A 19,342-nucleotide genomic window follows, 5' to 3' on the forward strand; every position below is an offset into this window, starting at 1 on the left:
TTTTTATCTTCCTTCTTGCCTGATACCGAGACACTGGAAATTATGGCTTATATATTTCCTGAATTTTTAAGAAAAACAATGTAGACCATGAATTTGGTTAGAAATGGGATTGTAGTTTCAAGGGTTAATAAAAATTGTCAATGGGAGAAAAATATGAGCAATTTAGCCCTAAAAGATATTCCTGTAAAATTGTGTCTATCTGAGCTCCAGGTAGATTTAGAGTTTGAAGTGTGGTCCCTAACAGCAGTCTGAATAATTATTACAGAGAACAGAGTCAGACAACTCTTCAAACTAGTCAAATAAAGAATGCATCAAAGATTCCTCACAACTATAAAGGAATTCCTAGCAAGGAATTTATTATGTACTTATACCTCTCACATCTCACATCTATTCCTATTCCTAAAAGGCACAGGTCTTTCTCTCTCTGCTTTTCTTTTTGTTTAGTTTTGTTCTAACTTACCAGAACATGTCACACCAGCATCTTCATTATGATTGCAATAATGCTTTCCCCATTCATGGTGTTCACACTGCCACACAGCAGGTTCATGCCCTTTGCAGGAAACACTGTCGAGCCAAATGTGTCCAGATCCTTCACTGGCGTTAACTCGACCAATGGCAGTGATGGCAGTTGGACATCCCAGTTGTTTACACACCACAGCAGCATCATTACTGTCCCAGCCGTCATCACACACTGTCCCCCATTCTCCTTGGAATTTCACTTCTAATCTCCCTGAACATTCAGTGACTCCATCTACCAGTCTCAGGCTCAGATCGGCTCCATCTGTAACAGCAGCACACAAGTCAGCCATAAGGAAACAAGAACAACGGACTATAAATAGGCACAGCTAAGACAGGGGAAAAAGGAGAGAGGTAAGTAGAGACAGAAAAAACCATGATATGCTGTGGCACCACTGAAGCCATTAAAGGTGGAAGGAGGAGAGAATGAGGCAAGAAGACAGGAGTTTTTGTAGAGAGAGTGCACACTATAGGAAGTGTTCCTAATGCAAGGTCCAGGGGCTGAATTTTATCTGGAGATCTGCTTGTTTCACTACCACAGAGTTTTTCTTAGACTATTTTTCTTGTTAGAATATACTTGCATGTGTTTCAGTGGCACCACCTACTTCAGGTTGTCTCCGTATGAAAGGCAACACTGCCTTTTGCCCTGACCTCATTCTCTATCCACGCTGCCTGGTTGGAATGATATATCTGGTCCCTTTGTGACCACTTGCTTAATTTAGAGGGAGACCAAAGAGCAAAGAGGCTTCATCATTACCGCTGTCACCTTCCTGAAATCAGTAATCCTCAAAGAACAAATCTTGATTATGAAGAATATCTGTTATAAAATAAACTGCTCTTTTCCTCTGGCAGTTTCAGTTTTTGTTTCCATGCTCCTGTTTACTGTGATGCCTCAGCACGTGCTGACGGAGGCCTAGAGAGATTTTCATGGGTAAGAAAGAACGGAAGGTACATGCTATGTTTTTTCTACCCCAAATCCCTTTCACTTTCTTCAGCTAACAAAACCCATCTTTTCCGTAGGAATCCCATTTGGGGGGTTCAGACTGTAGACGGTCACATCATTCAACAAGAAAAAGGCCAGTTAAGGGATGGAGAAATAGACAGATCCCAGGTGACACCGTTTAGGCACTTGAATCCAGCCATGCATTAAGCCAACTATGCCACCTCTACCCTCTGGATTTCACAATTTTGTGAGCCAGTATTCTCTTCTTTTTAAATTAGTTTGTATTGAATTTCCTTCAGAGAGAGGGAGAGAGAGAGAGAGAGAGAGAGAGACCTGGTGAAGACAGGAACATTTTTAGTCTAATTGTATTTTCCCTAAGTGTTCTCTGGGCTTCAAGATACACTAAGTCTCCTTCAAACTAAGAGCTCAAATGAAAAATGAAGAGTGATATCCCTCCACACTCAAACCCATTGCCCCGGTCCCCGACCTAAGCATGGAGTGAGAAAGTCTCTAGACAGACACAGAGCATGCTTGCACCATAGTTCTAGCATAAATAAGGCTTTAATAGGAAAACAAAATGTTGCTTTTTAAAATTTGATTCTGTGAATTTGAACTAATGATTTGGGAAGCGAATGTGGCTGAAGGGGAGACTTTTGTTGGTTAGAGGATAATAAGGTCAGTGGTTTGCTTTTAAAACTCCTCCTATAGCCGGGCCCCTTGAGGTTTTAGTTTCTCAGCATTTTTAGTGACCGACATAATGTAAATTCTGACGAGACCCTTGTTTGCGTGCACCTAATAACCACTTGCTCCCTGCCCAGCACCCCTTGTTCTCACAGTAATCATTAATTGCTGATGTACTGGCTTTTTTCAAGCAGGAGGTGACAATTCCAGAGTCACAAGATAAGTTTATGAGTTCGTTTCGCAGAAGGAATGAATGTCTTTGAGGAAGTTAGCTGCTGATTCTCAGAAGTCTGGCTGCTCAAGATGCTATCTGAGACTGAAGAAACATAGACTTCGCCCCCTCCCTTACTCACTAGTGGCGTCAAACTTCCTCACTTCATCTCTTTGGGAAGTCGGATCTAAGAGATTTTTCTCTCCTGTCCTCTTGCTTTGGCCAAATCGAATAAACTCTTCTCTGTCTTAAGCACCGGTGTCATAGTGTTTGGCTTTAGGTGGGCATCAGGTACAAGAGCCTTAATTTGGGGTTCTACAACACTCCAGAGAGCAAAATTTCTAGTTAAGCCTGCCTGCCTTCTTCGCTGTCTTTCTTTTCTTTTTTCCTTTCTCTTTCTTTCTCGACTTTTCCTAAACATTTCCTTCTATCCTCATGATCTGGATCTCAGTGTCATTGTTCATCCTTCTTCCCAAACCTATTTCTCCTAATTTTAGTCAAGGTAAAAACTCCACAGGTACCAGGACCGGAACCTGAAAAGAGGTTAAAATGATAGAGGAAGTGGACTTCATTACGTTCTGAAGAGTTCAGGCTCTTAAGTCTATGACCCCTTTCCTCTGTTCTCTCAGGGAGAACAGAATGAGCCACGCTCAGTCCTTACCTAAGCAAATCACTCCAGCATCCTCAGCATGATCGCAGTTATGATTTCCCCATCCTCCATGTGTGCAGTTCCAGAGAGCTGACTCATTTCCATGGCATACAAGATCATCAAACCAGATTGGTCCAGAACCTTCTCCAAAAGTAGCTGAACTAGAGAAACTGACAGCACTTCCACATTCAAGCTGTTTACAAACCACAGAAGCGTGATTTATGTTGAAGTTATCATCACACACTGTTCCCCATTGTCCTTGGAATTTGATCTCTATTCTTCCTGAACACCGAGTCCCTCCATTCATCAGCCTCATCTCCAGATCGGATCCATCTAGAACAGAGAAAAGAGCAGAGTTCAGAAGTGATATTCATTCAGAAGTGATATTAGAAAAATTACTACAGATTTGAGATTTGATGCTGTTCTTAAAATAGTGCCTGATTTTGGATGTTGCACAGCTCCACATATGGGAGAATTTTAATATGTTAAAATCCAGTTAACAATTAGGATTATCATCCACATCTACCTACCAAGGAAAATGTCTTACGGATTGAAATTTTTAAACTTTCTGTTTTGTTTTGTTTCCTTGCATTACTTGGACAGAAGTAAATACTTTTTATATAGAAATAGATAAGTTTGACTCAAATTATTTATTTAAAAAAAAGAAAAAAATAAAATTGGCCCATACAAAGAAGTAAATATGACAACTAGTCATTTGTTGATCATTTAAAATCTTTCTTTCAACCTTTCTATATTAGAAATAGTTCAGAGCATGAGTAATTGACTGAAGGTGAATTTGAAGAAATTGTGGTAAGAAAGTAGAAAAAAGCAAAGGTAAAATGCATAAACCAGCATAATAGTTTACAAAAGCACCCTGTGGTATACCAAATGCTTAAAATTTGAGGGAAAACATCAATCAAAATAATTCATTTCTTACCCATTTTCTGTTTGAACCGAAGCTTTTTTCCCCCCTCCCCAAAGCATCTGGTACCATTTTTAGCAACAAATAGCTTTTTCATAAAACAATTTCTAACTATATACTATCAATTAGATTTTCTATGAGGACTAAAATATCTGAGAAAAGGAGAATTTGGATGAAATTTTAGGAGACCTGAAAAACACAAACTGCTGGGCTTGAACAAAATGTTTAGAAGCTCTTTTTTTGAAAAAGGAATTCAATTTTAAAAACTCTAAACTCCAGGCAAAGACCTTTCCTTGGCAAGATTTTTTTTCCTAGGGGCAATTAATAATTAATTATAATAAGAGCTCACGGTCAAAATATGCATAAGCTGTTCTAAGCATATCACATATACTATCATTTTTAGTCTTCACAACATCTTTAAGCATTAGGTACTAATATCCCCACTTCAGGGATAAGCAATCTAAGGTTAAGTAATTGGCACAGGGTCAAACATCTACAACATTAGGTAGAGCCAGGATGTGGGGGAGAAAGCAGTCTAGCACCAGAGTCTCTCCTTTGACTGTTATGCTATATTGCCTCAATGCATGGGATAATAAAATATCTGAAGAGGTAGAGGCCTTGAGGATTGAGCATTAATTAGGGTGGAGAATCTCAGAAATGCAGACTCTGCATCCCCAGGGATCAATGGCTTTAGGGTCTTTTCCATTATTATGCTCCAGTTGGAGCTTTCGGTGTATAAACTGCAAAAGGCAAGTTGATTAACTTCATCTTTAGTTATAAAACAACAGAAAATAAGAGCTAAAAGTACTACACTGATGTCTTAGCTAAACAGCCAGCTCTATAGACAATGATAATTATGGTAAGAACCTGGGAAAATTTGCTATGATTTTAAGCTTTGCTATAGATGTTACTTTTGCTATTCTCTGTGTCCTCTCCCCCTCATAATGATTAACAATAAGAGGAAAAAAGGAGGAGAAAGAAGAAAGAGAACTGAGAAAGAAGAAAGAGAACTGAGTCTTCAAGGTAATGAAGGGCAGGAAGCTATGAGGAAACTAACATTTCAACACTATTTCATACCAGACGGTGTACCAGTAGCTTTATATGTATTACAGCATGAAGTCCTCAAAAACTGAAATTTGGAGAGATTTGACAACTTGCACAAAATCATAGCATTAATGAGTGACTGTGCTAGAATTTAATCCCGGAGTTCTCTAGATCCTCGCCTGTTGTTCCCATTACATCACAATGCCTGGTGGAGATCACTCCTTTTTATTATCTGTCCTATGGGTGAGATGGTCGCTAAAAGAGAGGCTGGGAAGGGAGAGGACTGTGTAAAGGCCAATGAAATGATCAAAGAGAAATAGGGAACCTGGAATCTGCACTACATCAGAAACATGACCTGGGATTTGTCAGCAGAAAGATCTGAGATAAAACTTATGAAAATGTTTCATAAATTAAAACTATAATGTAAATGAAATGAACAGCATTGCACACTGGAAAGATGGTCTCAAAGACCAATTATGATCTCAAAGAATCCTTCCTCCAACAAGAAAGGATGTATTAACACTAGGAATATTTGTTTCTTGATTCACTAAATTGATTATCAGTTATTGGAGAAAAGGGTAATGAATTATGGGTTAATGCATTAAAGCAAGATGTCATGGGAAAGTGGACAAGGAAGTAACTTAGATATCATGATATTTTCATGTAAGAATAGAAGGTTACAGTAAGATTCCTAAATATAAAATTGAAGCCAGTCACTTCCTCATTGATCATAGTGTCTAGAATCTCTTTTGATCGTTTTTTTTTTTAAAAAATATGGGCTTTGTCATGTGTTTTCTGGTCTGCTAGCAACAGATTGGGCAATTTTATACATGGACTAGATTATATAGGGAAAAGTGGCTCATGTTAGTTTTTAACCTATCTACATATTTTTTTCCCACCAAGCATTTCATGTTGAGGTTTTCACTAATGCAGTCTTACCTGAGCAGGTCACTCCAGCATCTTGTTGGTGAGTACAGTTATGCTTTCCCCATCCATTATGTTTGCAATCCCAAAGAGCAGATTCATTCCCACGACAAGAAACATGATCCATCCAAATGCGTCCAGAACCTGCACTCGAATTAGTCCATCCAGTGGCTTTGATAGAAATTGGACATCCGAGCTGCCTACAAATCACAGAGACCTCCTCCATGCTCCAGCCGTTATTACACACTGTCCCCCACTCCTCCTGGACTTTCACTTCCACTCTACCACTGCACTTGTTTTCACCAGCCATTAACCTCAGCTCCTTGTCTGTTCCTCCTGCAACAACGGGTTAAGACAGCAATTGGGCAAGGTCACAAGGAACAGGCTGAGAATTATTATTCTTTAGATTACTTATTTATCGTTCAAAATCATATTTGAGAACTGCTCCGGTCCCATCTGTGGAGCAATAGGAGAATGTAATTTCATAGGCATTCAAATATAAATGTCAGTATCGCAGCCTTCAAAGTAAGCAATGACATATAACCAGTAATGCTAAGTAACACAATACTATATGATATCTTTATTTTATGGCTGTATATTCATAATAGTGGTGATTTATATAATCTCCATGGAGAGTTTGCCAGTTTAAATAAGATGCTACAAAATTTTATAAGGATGAGCTACATAAGTTTCTCAAAAATCTTAAAATCAATAGAAAGAAGGCCGATAGATTTATGAGGATGAAAAGACCAGCTGTAAGAAATTGAACACCCATTTCACACATATATGTGAAATAGCATGAATTTTAAAATAATAGTTGAAATTTTACTGAAACATCTATTTCAATGAAAATTGAGATTCAGATATTTTCCTATTATGTTGTATCATAAAATAAACCTTTCTCCACTCCTCCTCCCCCCAGATTATATCAGCTGTCTCCTTGGCATTATTTTAGATTAATTTAGGAAGCTGTTTGTTCCATCAGCTTGGCTTCCCTCAATATGTTTTTAGATAAATGTTGACATTTGAATTTATTAATGTGTTCCTAATATTCCTTTTTGTCTCAAGAATTCTGAATTTTCTTCTCTATATTTTCGCCCATTTTTCAGCTAGACATTATTCCTAATCTTTAAGTAAAATGCATTTTTTTCCTGTGAGTTTATTTTATCTGGGGGGAGAACCATGCTAATATTTCAGTGTCCCATGGTTAGGTTCTTATTGAATGCGTTTAATATGTGATCTTTTGTATCCATGGAGCATGTTACTTAGTTTTTAGATGCTAGTCAGCTTTCATGAGAATTATTTGCTTTTTAACGATTCTTGTCAGAGTGGCCTAAGGCTGTAAGTAAATTTGACAAAGTACTCACCAAGAGAACCGATGATGAAACTGGCACTGAGAAGTGAGACCACAACAACAGTGAAGGGACTCAAGCAGAAGAAACATCTTCTACAGTCTGTGAAAAAAGAAACAGGGCAAAAATAGTCTTCCCAAAAAGAGACTTTGGAGAAGACAGTTGGTTTCAGAGTCTCAGGATTAACAAAGGAGGTCAACAGAAAATATGTCCTTCTAAACGGCAAGGCAGACAGGAAAAATTCATACCCAGGATCATACAGTCTCAGTGAAATAGCTTCAAAAATGTTCATGTTTAAAGGCAACCTAGGGGCAGAACTTAAAACGTGGAAAACTGGAAAAGCATCACTGACACTTAGTAGTGGGCAGCTCTCTGAGCAGGCAAAGGGAAGGTCTCCTGAGATTTCTGTATCCCCTGACCTCAGTATTCATCTGCTGATTCCCCCGTCTCCGTGTCCACCTGATCCACACTGCTCGAGGGCAAGTTCCATAACGAAATGGACTGTATCTATCATGCTCACCATAGTTTCACCGGTCCCTGGCACAGTGCCTGCCAAATAGCTGAACAATACATTGATAGAGTAAAGTGATGATATTTATGCCTGAAAAACCCAAATATTGGGCCTTATCATCTCTAGATATAGCATAAAACATTCCTTAATATTGTTATTACTCTCATTTGTCCTTGTGACTCTCAAACAACACTAATTTAAAAGTAAAAATGCTAAATGATTTTAACATGACCATGTAATTCATGAAGTGGATTTTAGCACTCAGAGGTGTTATTCTGAATTTCCTCCAGGTAACCAACTTTCAATCAATATTCATTTCTACAACTCTTGATTTCCTACTCAATACAGTTCAGTTAACTTCATTTCTGGATTTTATTTCACCTCAGCAATTTTACAAGATTGATGCCAACCTGGATTCTTCTCTCACATCTTTAATTTTGAATCTGTGGCAGATCAAAGGTGCTGTCATATAAGCTTAATGTCCTTTCCCATCATTTACTCTCCTGATCCCAATAACTTTAAAATCATATCAATTGACTATCAGAATAATTCTATATTCCATTAAAGGGTAAATGTAGAATAAATGAGAAACTTTTACCAGCAGATCCAGAGTCATCATGTGGCACCCTTCTGAATTTGTCCATTCCAAAGGTTTATGATATTAATGATTCCTAAATCTTCTTGTTTTATTCCATAGAAATGTTCTCCTAAAGAAGAGGACTGCCAAGAATTCTGAAAACCACCTCACTCTCACAAAAGTGGGAAAGCTACATATGGAGGTGGAGTCAATACAGAAAGGGAAGTCATTGAAAGAGCTGAGGTTTACTTTCACACTCATGTTTTCTTCAATCTGGGACATGAAACAACCAAAGAGAATTGGGAAACATTTCTAACAGATTTACAAAAAAAAAAAAAGGCTGCGGGGTGGGGGGTGGAATACTCCTATACTGTTCTGGTTGAATTGAATATTTTTAATTTTTAAATTTTTGTACTAATATATTAGACACATAAAAAGTAGTAATTGTTATGTAGTTACATTATATATTAAAAAACTAAAATAAAACAGGCAAAATATGATTAAATAATTAATGTTTTATTGTTATATATACTTTTAATATTATTTCCATCATCAAATGTGTTTAATGAATAATTCTGTGTAGGTTATCTACAGACAGCATTAGTATTTCTTTTTTAATGGGATGGAACACATCAATAGAATTAGCCATGATTATTACTGATCCCACAAATGGTGAAACAAAAATTAGCAAAACATGATTTTAGCTCTATATAACTCAAATTCAAGTAAAGGAAACACATATGACAGCAATAATGAACATAGATTTAAAGCACAGGGGGAAAATAATGGACAAAGTGGTCATATCTACTGGGAAAAAGGAAACAGTCAGAAAACACTTTCATTGTGAGGAGAAGCTTAAACTGTGTCTTAAAAAGTGAGAAGAATTTTTCCAAAAGGATAAAAGATAAAGGGGTTTAAGTAATAAGAAAGAACACATACAAGTGAGTATATGCATGTACATTGTTAGGTATTAGTGAGGGGTCATAAATGAAAGAAGTATCTCCAGCCTTCCAAGGAGACATTCACTATAATCCAGTCAACAAGGACACACTGGCTTCCTTTCATTTCTTGAGCATGTCAAATCTTTCCCTGTCTCATGATATTTCATATATATTATTTTTTCACTTTGTGCTACCTGCCAGTACCTTTCTCTGAGCTAATTCTTACTCATACTCTATTTCTCAGTTAAACATCACTTCATTAGGAAAATAACTCTGACCCTTAATTACACCAGAAAATATACACTCATGGTAGCCTGTACTTATGAAGATTGTCAATCATACTTTTTTATATTTATTGTTTATTTTACTTGCTAATCTTAAGATAACCAAGGATTAGGAACTGTTTTCTTTTCAACAAGACATCCACTAGTCCTGCAAGATGGCAGACACTCGATAGCACCTATTTTTTGTTGTAGTAAGTGCTGTTGATAACATTGTTATTGTTGCTGAGGTAAACAAGGGCTACATGAAGGGTTTTACATGCATGTTAAAGAATTTGAACTTTACATGGTAGACAAGTAATGATGTTAATGATTTTAAACATAGGAGCATCAAGACATTTTTTCTTTTATACATCTCATCTTGGTGGCAATGTGGAGGATGATTGGTAGCCAGGATAAAAATGGAAATGAGAGCAAGTGTAAATGCAGTGAGAATGGAATGTTATATCAAAAATCTAGTAAAAGAAGAGCCTAATTGAAAAAGTATAGTAGGGGAATGGGAGGAATAGATTGGTGCAAAATTAAAAAGATAATTGAAAAAGATAGTTTTGCTTCTATTCAAGATGAAGAAATAGGAAGTGCATTTGCCTTCCTACCTGGAACAACTAGAAAACAAACAAAAGATGTGAAATGATGGTTTTCAAGACACAGGCAACAAAGAACAGTGATCCTCTGCATCCACACCAACATTTGTTGTTTGGGGTCTTTTTGATAAAAGTTGTTCTTACTGGAGTTAAGTAATATCTCATTGTGGTTTTGATTCACATTTCCCTCATGATTAGAGATGTTGAGCATTTTTTCATATGTTTGTTGGCCATCACTCTATCTTCTTTTGAAAAGTTTCCGTTCATGTCCTTCGCCCACTTTTTAATGGGATTGTTCGATTTTTTTCTTGCTGATTTGCCTGCATTCTATATAGATTCTATTTATCAGCCGTTTATTGGATGTATAGCATGCTAATATTTTCTCCCATTCTGTAGGTTGTCTATTCGCTCTAATGTTACTGTTCTTGGCTATGCAGAAGCTTTTTAATTTAATCAGGTCCCATTTATTTATTTTTGTTGTTGTGATGATTATTTCTGGGGTATTCTTCATAAATTCTTTTCCTGGGTTGATGTCTATAAGAGTTTTTCCAACATTTTCTTCTAGAATTCTTATGGTTTCATGCCTTAGGTTTAAATCTATTATTCATTGTGAGATAATTTTTGTGAGTGGTGAGAGGGGCAGATCCTGTTTCAGTCTTCTACATGTGGCTATCCAATTTTCCCAGCACCATGTATTGAATAGTCATATTCCCCCTCCCCCCGTGTATGTTTTTGTCTTCTTTGTCAAAGATCAGATGGCAACATGAAGATGGTTTTATATCTGGGTTCTCAGTCCTGCTCCATTCGTCTATGTCTCTGTTCTTATGCCAGTACCATGCTGTTTTGGTTACTATAGCCTTGTGGTGTAGCTTGAAGTCTGATAAATGAATGCCTCCCAATTTTTTCTTTTTGTTTAAGGTTTCTTTGGCTATATGGGGTTTTGTCTGATTCCATAAGAAGGATAGAATAATTTTTTCTAGATCTGTGAAAAATGATGTTGGTATTTTAATAGGGATTGCATTGAATAAGAAGGAATCCTCCCCAACAGGTTTTATGAAGCCACTGTTGCCTTGATACCAAAGCCAGAAGACTCAACAAAAAAAGAAAAATGCAGGCCAGTATCCCTTGTGAATAAAGATGCAGAAATTCTCAATAAAAATCACAGCAAACTGATTTCAGCTTCTCATCAAAAAATAATCCATTATGACCAAGTGGGCTTCATCCCAGAGATGCAGGGATGGTTCAACATATTAAATCTATAAATGGGATTCACCACATAAATAGAAGTAAAACAAAGACCATGTGATCTTCTCAATAGATGCAGAAAAAGCGTTTGACAAAATTCAGCACCGTTTTATGATAAGAACACTTAACAAAATAGGCATAGATGGGACTTACCTTGGAATGATAAAAGCCATATGTGACAAACTCACAGCCAACAATATATTGAATGGGGAAAAATTGAAAGCATTTTCACTTAGAACTGGAACCAGACAGGTTAGGTTCCAGTTAATAGATAGGTTGCCCTCTATCACCACTTCTATTCATCATAGTGCTGGAAGTCCTAGCCAGAGCAATCAGACAAGAGAAGGAAATCAAGGGTATCCAAATGGGGGCAGAAGAGGTCAAACTATCACTCTTTGCTGACAATATGATTTTATATCTAGAAAACCTCAAAGATTCTACCAAGAGATCACTGGAATTGATAAATAAATTCAGCAAGTCTCAGCCTACAAAATTGATTTACACAAATCAGTAGCTTTCATGCACATCAATCACATTCAAGCTGAGAATCAAATCAAAGATGTAATACCTTTCACAATAGCAACAAAGAAAATAAAATACTTAGGAAAATATTTAACTAGGGAGGTGAAAGACCTCTGCAGGAAGAACTACAAAACACTGTGGAAGGAAATAGCAGAGGATCTCAACAGATGGAAAACCATATCATACTCATGAATTGACAAAATCAAGATTGTTAAAATGTCTATACTACCTAAAGTGACCTCCTGGGTATCACATGCTGCTTTGTGTTGCCTCTTCTGAGTATTGCCAAGACTCTCTCCAATCCCAGTAATGCACCCTGGGATACCACTTCAAAGCTTCAATCCAGGTAAGAGGAGGATAATTATTCTATGGCTCCCTAGGTTTTGAGTCACTGGGCCACTCTGAATGACTATGATTTGAGAAAGGACTCCTTCAGTGAAGTTCCCCTCTGGGAGGATTATGCTGAGTATGTATTGCTGAGTGCTAGCCCAGAAAGCTGAGGAGTTAGAGGCTGCTATATGGGTTGGTGGCCCTGCCTGTACCATTCAATGTGTTGTTGAATTGAACGTGGGAGAAGAAGATAATTCACTTTTCTCCTTCTTAGTGTCAGGCAGTCACTCCAGGGTATCCCTTAAGGACTCATGCTTTGGGAGCTGGTGACTCCCTCCACTGCATCCCTTGCTGCTGTCACTGTTTACCTCCCAGCCACTCTAAGCTGATTGGAATACGCTGGAAAGGGAGACTTCAGCCCATGAGAGGAACTACTTGGGACCAATAGGAGCTTGTCAGGTAGACATTCAAACAGGGAGAAAAAACTGAGCCTACTGGAAATACAAGCCATTCTAAATGCTTTTGATTGAGCAAAAAAAAAAAAAAAGGCAGGGGGCAGGGAAGGACTGATTATACTGTGGGCAGGGCTGTCCCAAGGAGAGGTTTCCTAGTGACACTTGGCCCCTTCCACCCTCCCCCTTTTCCTTTTATCAACTAGACACAGAAACTAAGAAACAAGGCTTAAGGCAGCTAAAAGACTAAAAAAGAAGGCTGGCATGTTTGCCAGGTCTAGCAAACATAATGCAAGTCCTAGATTATTTATTGATTTAAAGCAAATCCCTAGAGACCTTCTGGGGGGACACACGCATCTGTGCTCCCAGAGAAGGTTTGCCAACCTTAGTCCCACAGCATATCCTGAAATGGCCCTGAGAAGCAGCTCCAGGCCCTCTCAGCTGTCGATTCGGAGCAGTCCTGCTCACACAGGAACCCAGAAGGAGACACACCTGTCAGTGTCCGCAGGCTGACCTTCTGACCTCGGTCCCACTATGGATCTTGAAACAGCCCTGTAATTCAACTCCAGCCCCTCTCAACTGCAGTGTGACAGCAGACCAGCCCACCCAGGGATTCTCCATGAGACAAGTTCATCTGTGAATCCAGAGGCAGGCCTGGAGATCTCGGTCTCAGATGTAGACCCTGGGAGTTATCCCCACTGCTTCTCCATTTGACAGCCCAATTTTGCCTGTTCTTGAATCTGGGATAAATTAAGGGTATTCATGATGGATGGCCACACCTTAACGCTGCAGTCCTATCCGTCAGGGCTCCATATTCAATGTCCAATATTATTAAAATTGCTGATTGTATTCAATCAACAAACCAGTAAGAATTTTGCTCTTAGAGAGCAAACATGTTCTTAGAAGGCTAACATGTTCTGTTCAGTGCTGATTTCAGCAGCCTCTCAGCCACAGTATGCCTCCACCTCTTAAGGAACTCAGTACATCTTTTCCAGGCTACCCATGAGGTACCTCAACAGCCTTGTCATCACACATAACCTGTGTAGACAAGATTTTTCTCCAGGAGCACAGGTATGACAGTACATTGATAGCTTCCTCCTCCAAGGAGATTCATTTGACAAATAAGTCCAATATCGTTTAGTCCTTTTTGGATTCTGGTGGCAGCCAAAATTTATAAATTTTACTTATAAACCAAGATCAGTGGAATGTTGCTGTTGTCCATTCTTAGCCAGAGTGCCCCTGATAAAGGACAGGACTCAAGAAACCATACACTTGGCCAAACTTTAGGCAGAAATCTTAGCTCTGGATGCCCTGGCCAGTAAGTGGTCCTAATTTCACATTTATTATAAACTATTGCACCATTGCCCCCAATTTTTTTCCTGCAAGATAAAAACTTCTGGGAGTCTCTCACCTCACAGATTCCCAAAATACATATCAAAATCACACATCTCCACATATATTAAGGTCACAATAAAAGTCTCACCAGGACAAAACTTACTACCTTCAGAATTACACACATTGCTAATAGTAACCAAGGCAGAAAACAACTCAGAAAACACCATGCTGGGCTCTTGGAAGAGATGTCAGTGCTCCCCAAATTGATTCACAAATTTGGTGCAACCCAAATCAATACCCCACTAGGCATTTTTGTGGGGTAGAAATTGGCAAATTGATTTTGAAATTTATTTGGAAATGCAAAAAACCTAGAATAGCCCAAATTTGAAAAAGTGAACAAGTTGGAAGATTGACACTATTTTTCCTATTTTGAGATTTATAATAAAGCTACCATAAGGTAAACGGTGTCATATTAGCATAAGATAGACATATAGCTCAATTTAATGGCATAAAGAGTCCAGAAATAGACCAACATATATATGGACTACCGATTTTTGACATAGAACAATATTTTGAACATTGGTACTGGAACAATTAGATATTCATGTGCTGTAAGATGGATTTCAATCCTCACCACCATATACAAAATTAACTCAAAATGAATCATATACCTAAATCTAAAGCCTAAAACTATAAAACTTCTAAGAGAAAACAGAGGAGAAAATCATCATGACCTTAGGTTAGGCAAAGATTTCCTAGATATGCCACCAAAAACATGAGCAATAAAATAAAATTTGATAAATTGGACTTCATCAAAATTCAAAAACTCTCTTCCAAAGTCACAAAAAAATTTAAAAAAGAAGCCAAAACTGGAAGAAAATATTATCAAATTATATATCTGACAAAGCACTTGCATTCAAAATGTATAAGGAAGTCTCAAAACTCAATAATAGAAAAACAATCAACAGTATTTTTTAAATTGGCAAAAAATATATATATACATGCACTTCACACCATGAAGTGAAGTGTTACACATTGAAAGATGTGTAACATTATTAGTCCATAGGAAAATGCAAGTTAAATGCACAATGAGATATCACTACATACCTATTAAAATGTCCAAAATTAAAAGGACTGACTACACCCAATGTTGTGAAGATGCAGGAGAAATGGAACTTTTATACAGCGTTAATGAGAATGTAAAATGATGCCATTCCTTTTTAAAACAGTTTGGCAGTTGGTTTTTTTTTTTTAAACATTAAACTCTTAAGTATTTACTTAAGAGAAATTGTAACATGTGCATTCAACAACTTGCATGTGAATAATTATGTTAGTTTTATTTGTAGTAGATGAACACTGGGAAAAATCCAAATGTTCTTCAACTACTCAGCATTAAAAGGGAACAAACTGTTGATCCATGCTGCAATAAGAAGGAATATTATACTGTATGATTCTATTTATATAAAATTCTGGAAAATGCAAACTAATCTATTATGACTGAAAGCAGTGGTTGCTTTGGGATGGGTGGCAAGGAGTGCAAGGGAGGGATTACAATGTGGGTAAGCATGAGGAACATTTGGGGGATTAATTGATATTTTCATTACCTTGATTGTGTTGATGGCTTCACAGGTATACAGACATATCAAAACTAAATAAATTGAACACTTTAAATATTTGCAGCTTATTATACATCAATTATACCTTAATAAAGCTATTTAAAAAATCTTAGTGAGCAATTATTGGTGCAGGATGAAGAAAAGGGAGAAGTGCAGAAATTTTCTAATTAAATTAAATGCCATTTATTTATTTTTGTTACTTAGGAATATTGTTATTTTGTCATTTAGGGATAACATTAATCGGTTGTCAGGCAGATGTGGGGGGGAGGGGATGGGTGGATACATACATAATGAGTGCGATGCACACTGTCTGGAGGATGGTGACGCTTGAAGCTCTGACTTGGGGGGAGCAAGGGCAATATACGTAACCTAAATTTATGTACCCCCATAATATGCTGAAATAATAATAAAGAAAAGTCCAAAAACAATAGATACTGGCATGGGTGCAGGGAGAAACGAATTCTTGCTTAGACACCGTTGGTGGGACTGCAAATTAGTACAACCTCTATGGAAAACAGTATAGAGATCCCTCAAAGAACTGAAAGTAGACCTACCATTCAATCCAGCAATCCCACTACTGGCTATCTACCCAAAGGAAAAGAAGTCGTTTATCAAAACACCAAAAGAAGAAAAACACAAACAACCACCTGCACACAAATGTGTACTGCATCACAATTCACAATTGCAAAGATGTGGAATCAATCCAAGTGCCCATCAATTCATGAGTGGATTAATAAAATGTGGTGTTTCTATACCATGGAGTATTACTCAGCTATAAAAAGGATGAATTAATGCCATTTGCAACATTTTGGAAGGAACTGGAGACCATTATCCTAAGTGAAGTAGTTCAAGAATGGAAAGACAAAGGCCACATATACTTGCTATTAAATTGCAACTAACCAATGAGCACACATGTGCAAAGTGGGAAGTAAAACTCAGTGGAAATAAAGCAGAGGGGAGAGGGAGGAAGGGATGGGTGAAAACCTACCTAACAGGTACAATAGACACTATTTGGATGATGGGCACACTTATAGCCGTAACTCAAGCTTTACAAAAACGATCCATGTAACAAAAAAAATTTGTACCCCCTTAATATTTTGAAATTAAAACAAAAAGAAAGAGAGAAGTGTAGCATTAGCCCAATCTTTCAGGTTTATAACAATACCTGGTGCACGGCAAGCTCTCCAAAAATGACAAGGTTGGAGAGAAACTAAAGATGTGAAAAAGTTGAGTGGACCTGGAAGTCAGAAGATAATTTATTCAGAAATCTGTGACATTTTTATATGAGCATGTGCATGCGGAATGGGAGAAGGAAAAGTAAAAAGGAAGGGGGTTGGTACTAGATTTTGAAACTTGTTTTAGATTTTAGAATAAGTTTTGGGCTTCTTAGTAAAGTCACTGTCCCTATATTGTCATTGTATCCCTTCTCTGAGTGAAGTTACTAGCTTTGTCAGAGTTACCTAGGTTTTTATAGTGAAAAAACAGCTTCTTTGTTGCTGTGTTGAAAATCTTTACATATAAATTGCAGATGTACAGTATTGTTATGTAAATCATGGAACAAATCCATACATTTTCCTTATTCAGTCTTCCACCATCCAACCATAAAGAATATCTGTTCTCTTCCTCATTTGTCTTTGGAATACTGAGAAAACTCAAGTTCAACTTTTTCTTTTTTTAGGTTCAATGCATCATTGAATAACATTAATTATCTAGTCTTCTGTTGCAGTTCAGACAAAATAGCCATCTAGACTTAATTATCCTTTATGAATAATTAAAGATTCCTATGTTTCAAGCTCCACAACTATTATTTTTCAGCCCTTTTGGAAAGTTCTTCATCCCTTACATCTGATTTTTTCCCCATAAAACCCCACACTGTGGTGTCTTGACACTTCTCTATGCTCTTGGCTTTAATTAACTCAAAATTGTTGATTATCTCAGATTATTTTTCCTTAATATTGACTATAAATTTAAACCATACATTTGGAAACTCAGTCATTTACACTGAACATACAAAGTATGGATGTTGGCATAATATGGCATATGCTTATTGCATATAAATAGTTCATTGCAGGTTGCTTATTGATAAATAGTTGGCTTTGATTTCATTATACTCTGACTTTTTTGCCTGGTTCTAGTAATTAGACATCTGCTTTATGTATGTCTTGTGAAAAAGTGTTTCTCAAGTACCAATTCCAGGAATTTGTTCTGTATGATCTACTTATGCTTCACTTGCTGTCTTCATTACTGCTTCAGGTCAATGAGTGCTTCATGACCGGGAGTCCTACTTTCCAAAAAATATTTCTTGAAACAGAACATGAGGTAATAAGGAAGATCCTGAAGAGTGGCAAGCATGGTAGTGATATGATCAAATTTCTGTTGTCATCAATGACTCTGGCTACAGTATGGAAAAGATCTTGCAAAAGCACGAAAGTATTAATATATGTAATAATGCCATATGGGAGGCTTATACAGTGTTTAGTGAGAATGACATATGGTAGAAATACTGGAATGTAGTGATACGTTCACCAGCCTTTAGTTATTAATGGAAAGAAATGACTGACTAAATAAAGTGTATACATTTACCAATAATGACAATATAAGCCCAAGGATTATTATCGATTCAATTATGTCTTCTTGCAATTGAAGAATAGAGGAAGAAGAAAATAAGTGGATATGACAAGCAGAGGCTCTCTAAAAGAAAAAGATATTTATTCAGGAATAAGGCATTCCAATAAGAATACCACATACTATAGTGAACTATGTGTGTATTCAAGGAAGTAAAGAAAGAAAAAAACTTTTAAAGGAAAAATGAGGAGGAATACATAATTGTTTTGAGATAATTATCCTTGGCTACAAAGATCAATAATGGGGTGACACCAATCCAAGTTTGGAGAGGAATTGCTGAGCAAATGTCCTTGCAGACTTTTGTGTGTAAAATTATGATAGCCTCTGTGCAAAGCTGTGGTTTTTTTCAGACTCTTTCATGATAATTTTGTTACCATTTATGCATGAGAACACTCTTCACAGCCTTCCTTAGCTCACTAAACACAAGTGACTCCATTTTGATTCTGAACAATTTTCACATTTTCCCCTTTTGATCAAGATCTCTCTCCAAAAACATCATTGATCAATCATCCTGCAGTTACGTTCTGATGTTCCTCAGTGCTGGGATGGGACTTGTAACTGGTTGCCGGCCTGTCTAGTCCAATGTTGGAGGGAGTGAATGGTGGCAAGGAGTCAGTGTCAAAACCCTTGTAGTCATATTTGAGCAACATAGGAGGTTTAAAGGGAGCGGCTCTCAGGACCTAGAGTCCATCATAAAGTTTAATTTTGTCTGTTTTATAGTCTTTTGCTATCACCTCACAGTGTTGGGCCAGCATTATTTTGTGAGGAGTAGTATTTCTACAAAAAAAATTCAACAAGTAACAGATACAAAGTTTAAATAGAGAAAATATAAAATAAAATTAATAGTAATATAATAATCTGAATTTGCAGAGTGGATTTGAACCATTAACCTAGGCTTAAAGGCAACAAACTGAATAAATCAAATGACCATTATTTCTTCAAGTAAAAAAGATAGGCATTAGGAGTGTTAATAGTTTCATTATGATATGGAGTCTTGTTATGACATCTTGAGAAAAGCTGTCTACAACATGTAAACACCAACTTCTCATCTTGTGTAGTTGAAATGTCTCTGGTTATGGTA

At 37.2% G+C, this 19,342-nt stretch overlaps 1 protein-coding gene across 3 annotated transcripts in view; it reads right to left on the reverse strand.

The window, feature by feature from the left end:
* CD163 (CD163 molecule) overlaps positions 1-8,482 on the reverse strand; it is a 33,853-nt gene extending 25,371 nt beyond the window's left edge. For all 3 annotated transcript variants that reach the window (XM_069489618.1, XM_069489621.1, XM_069489619.1), the window contains exons 1-5: positions 8,352-8,482; positions 7,258-7,344; positions 5,906-6,226; positions 3,013-3,333; positions 461-781 (exon numbers count right to left, since the gene is read on the reverse strand). In XM_069489618.1, coding sequence (XP_069345719.1) covers positions 461-781; positions 3,013-3,333; positions 5,906-6,226; positions 7,258-7,344; positions 8,352-8,397 — 1,096 coding nt within the window. In that variant the 5' untranslated portion in view covers positions 8,398-8,482. The remainder of the gene's footprint in view (positions 1-460; positions 782-3,012; positions 3,334-5,905; positions 6,227-7,257; positions 7,345-8,351) is intronic.
* Between the last annotated feature and the right edge of the window lie 10,860 nt (positions 8,483-19,342).

Source organism: Eulemur rufifrons, chromosome 16, assembly GCF_041146395.1.
Source record: "Eulemur rufifrons isolate Redbay chromosome 16, OSU_ERuf_1, whole genome shotgun sequence".
Lineage (NCBI taxonomy): Eukaryota > Metazoa > Chordata > Mammalia > Primates > Lemuridae > Eulemur > Eulemur rufifrons.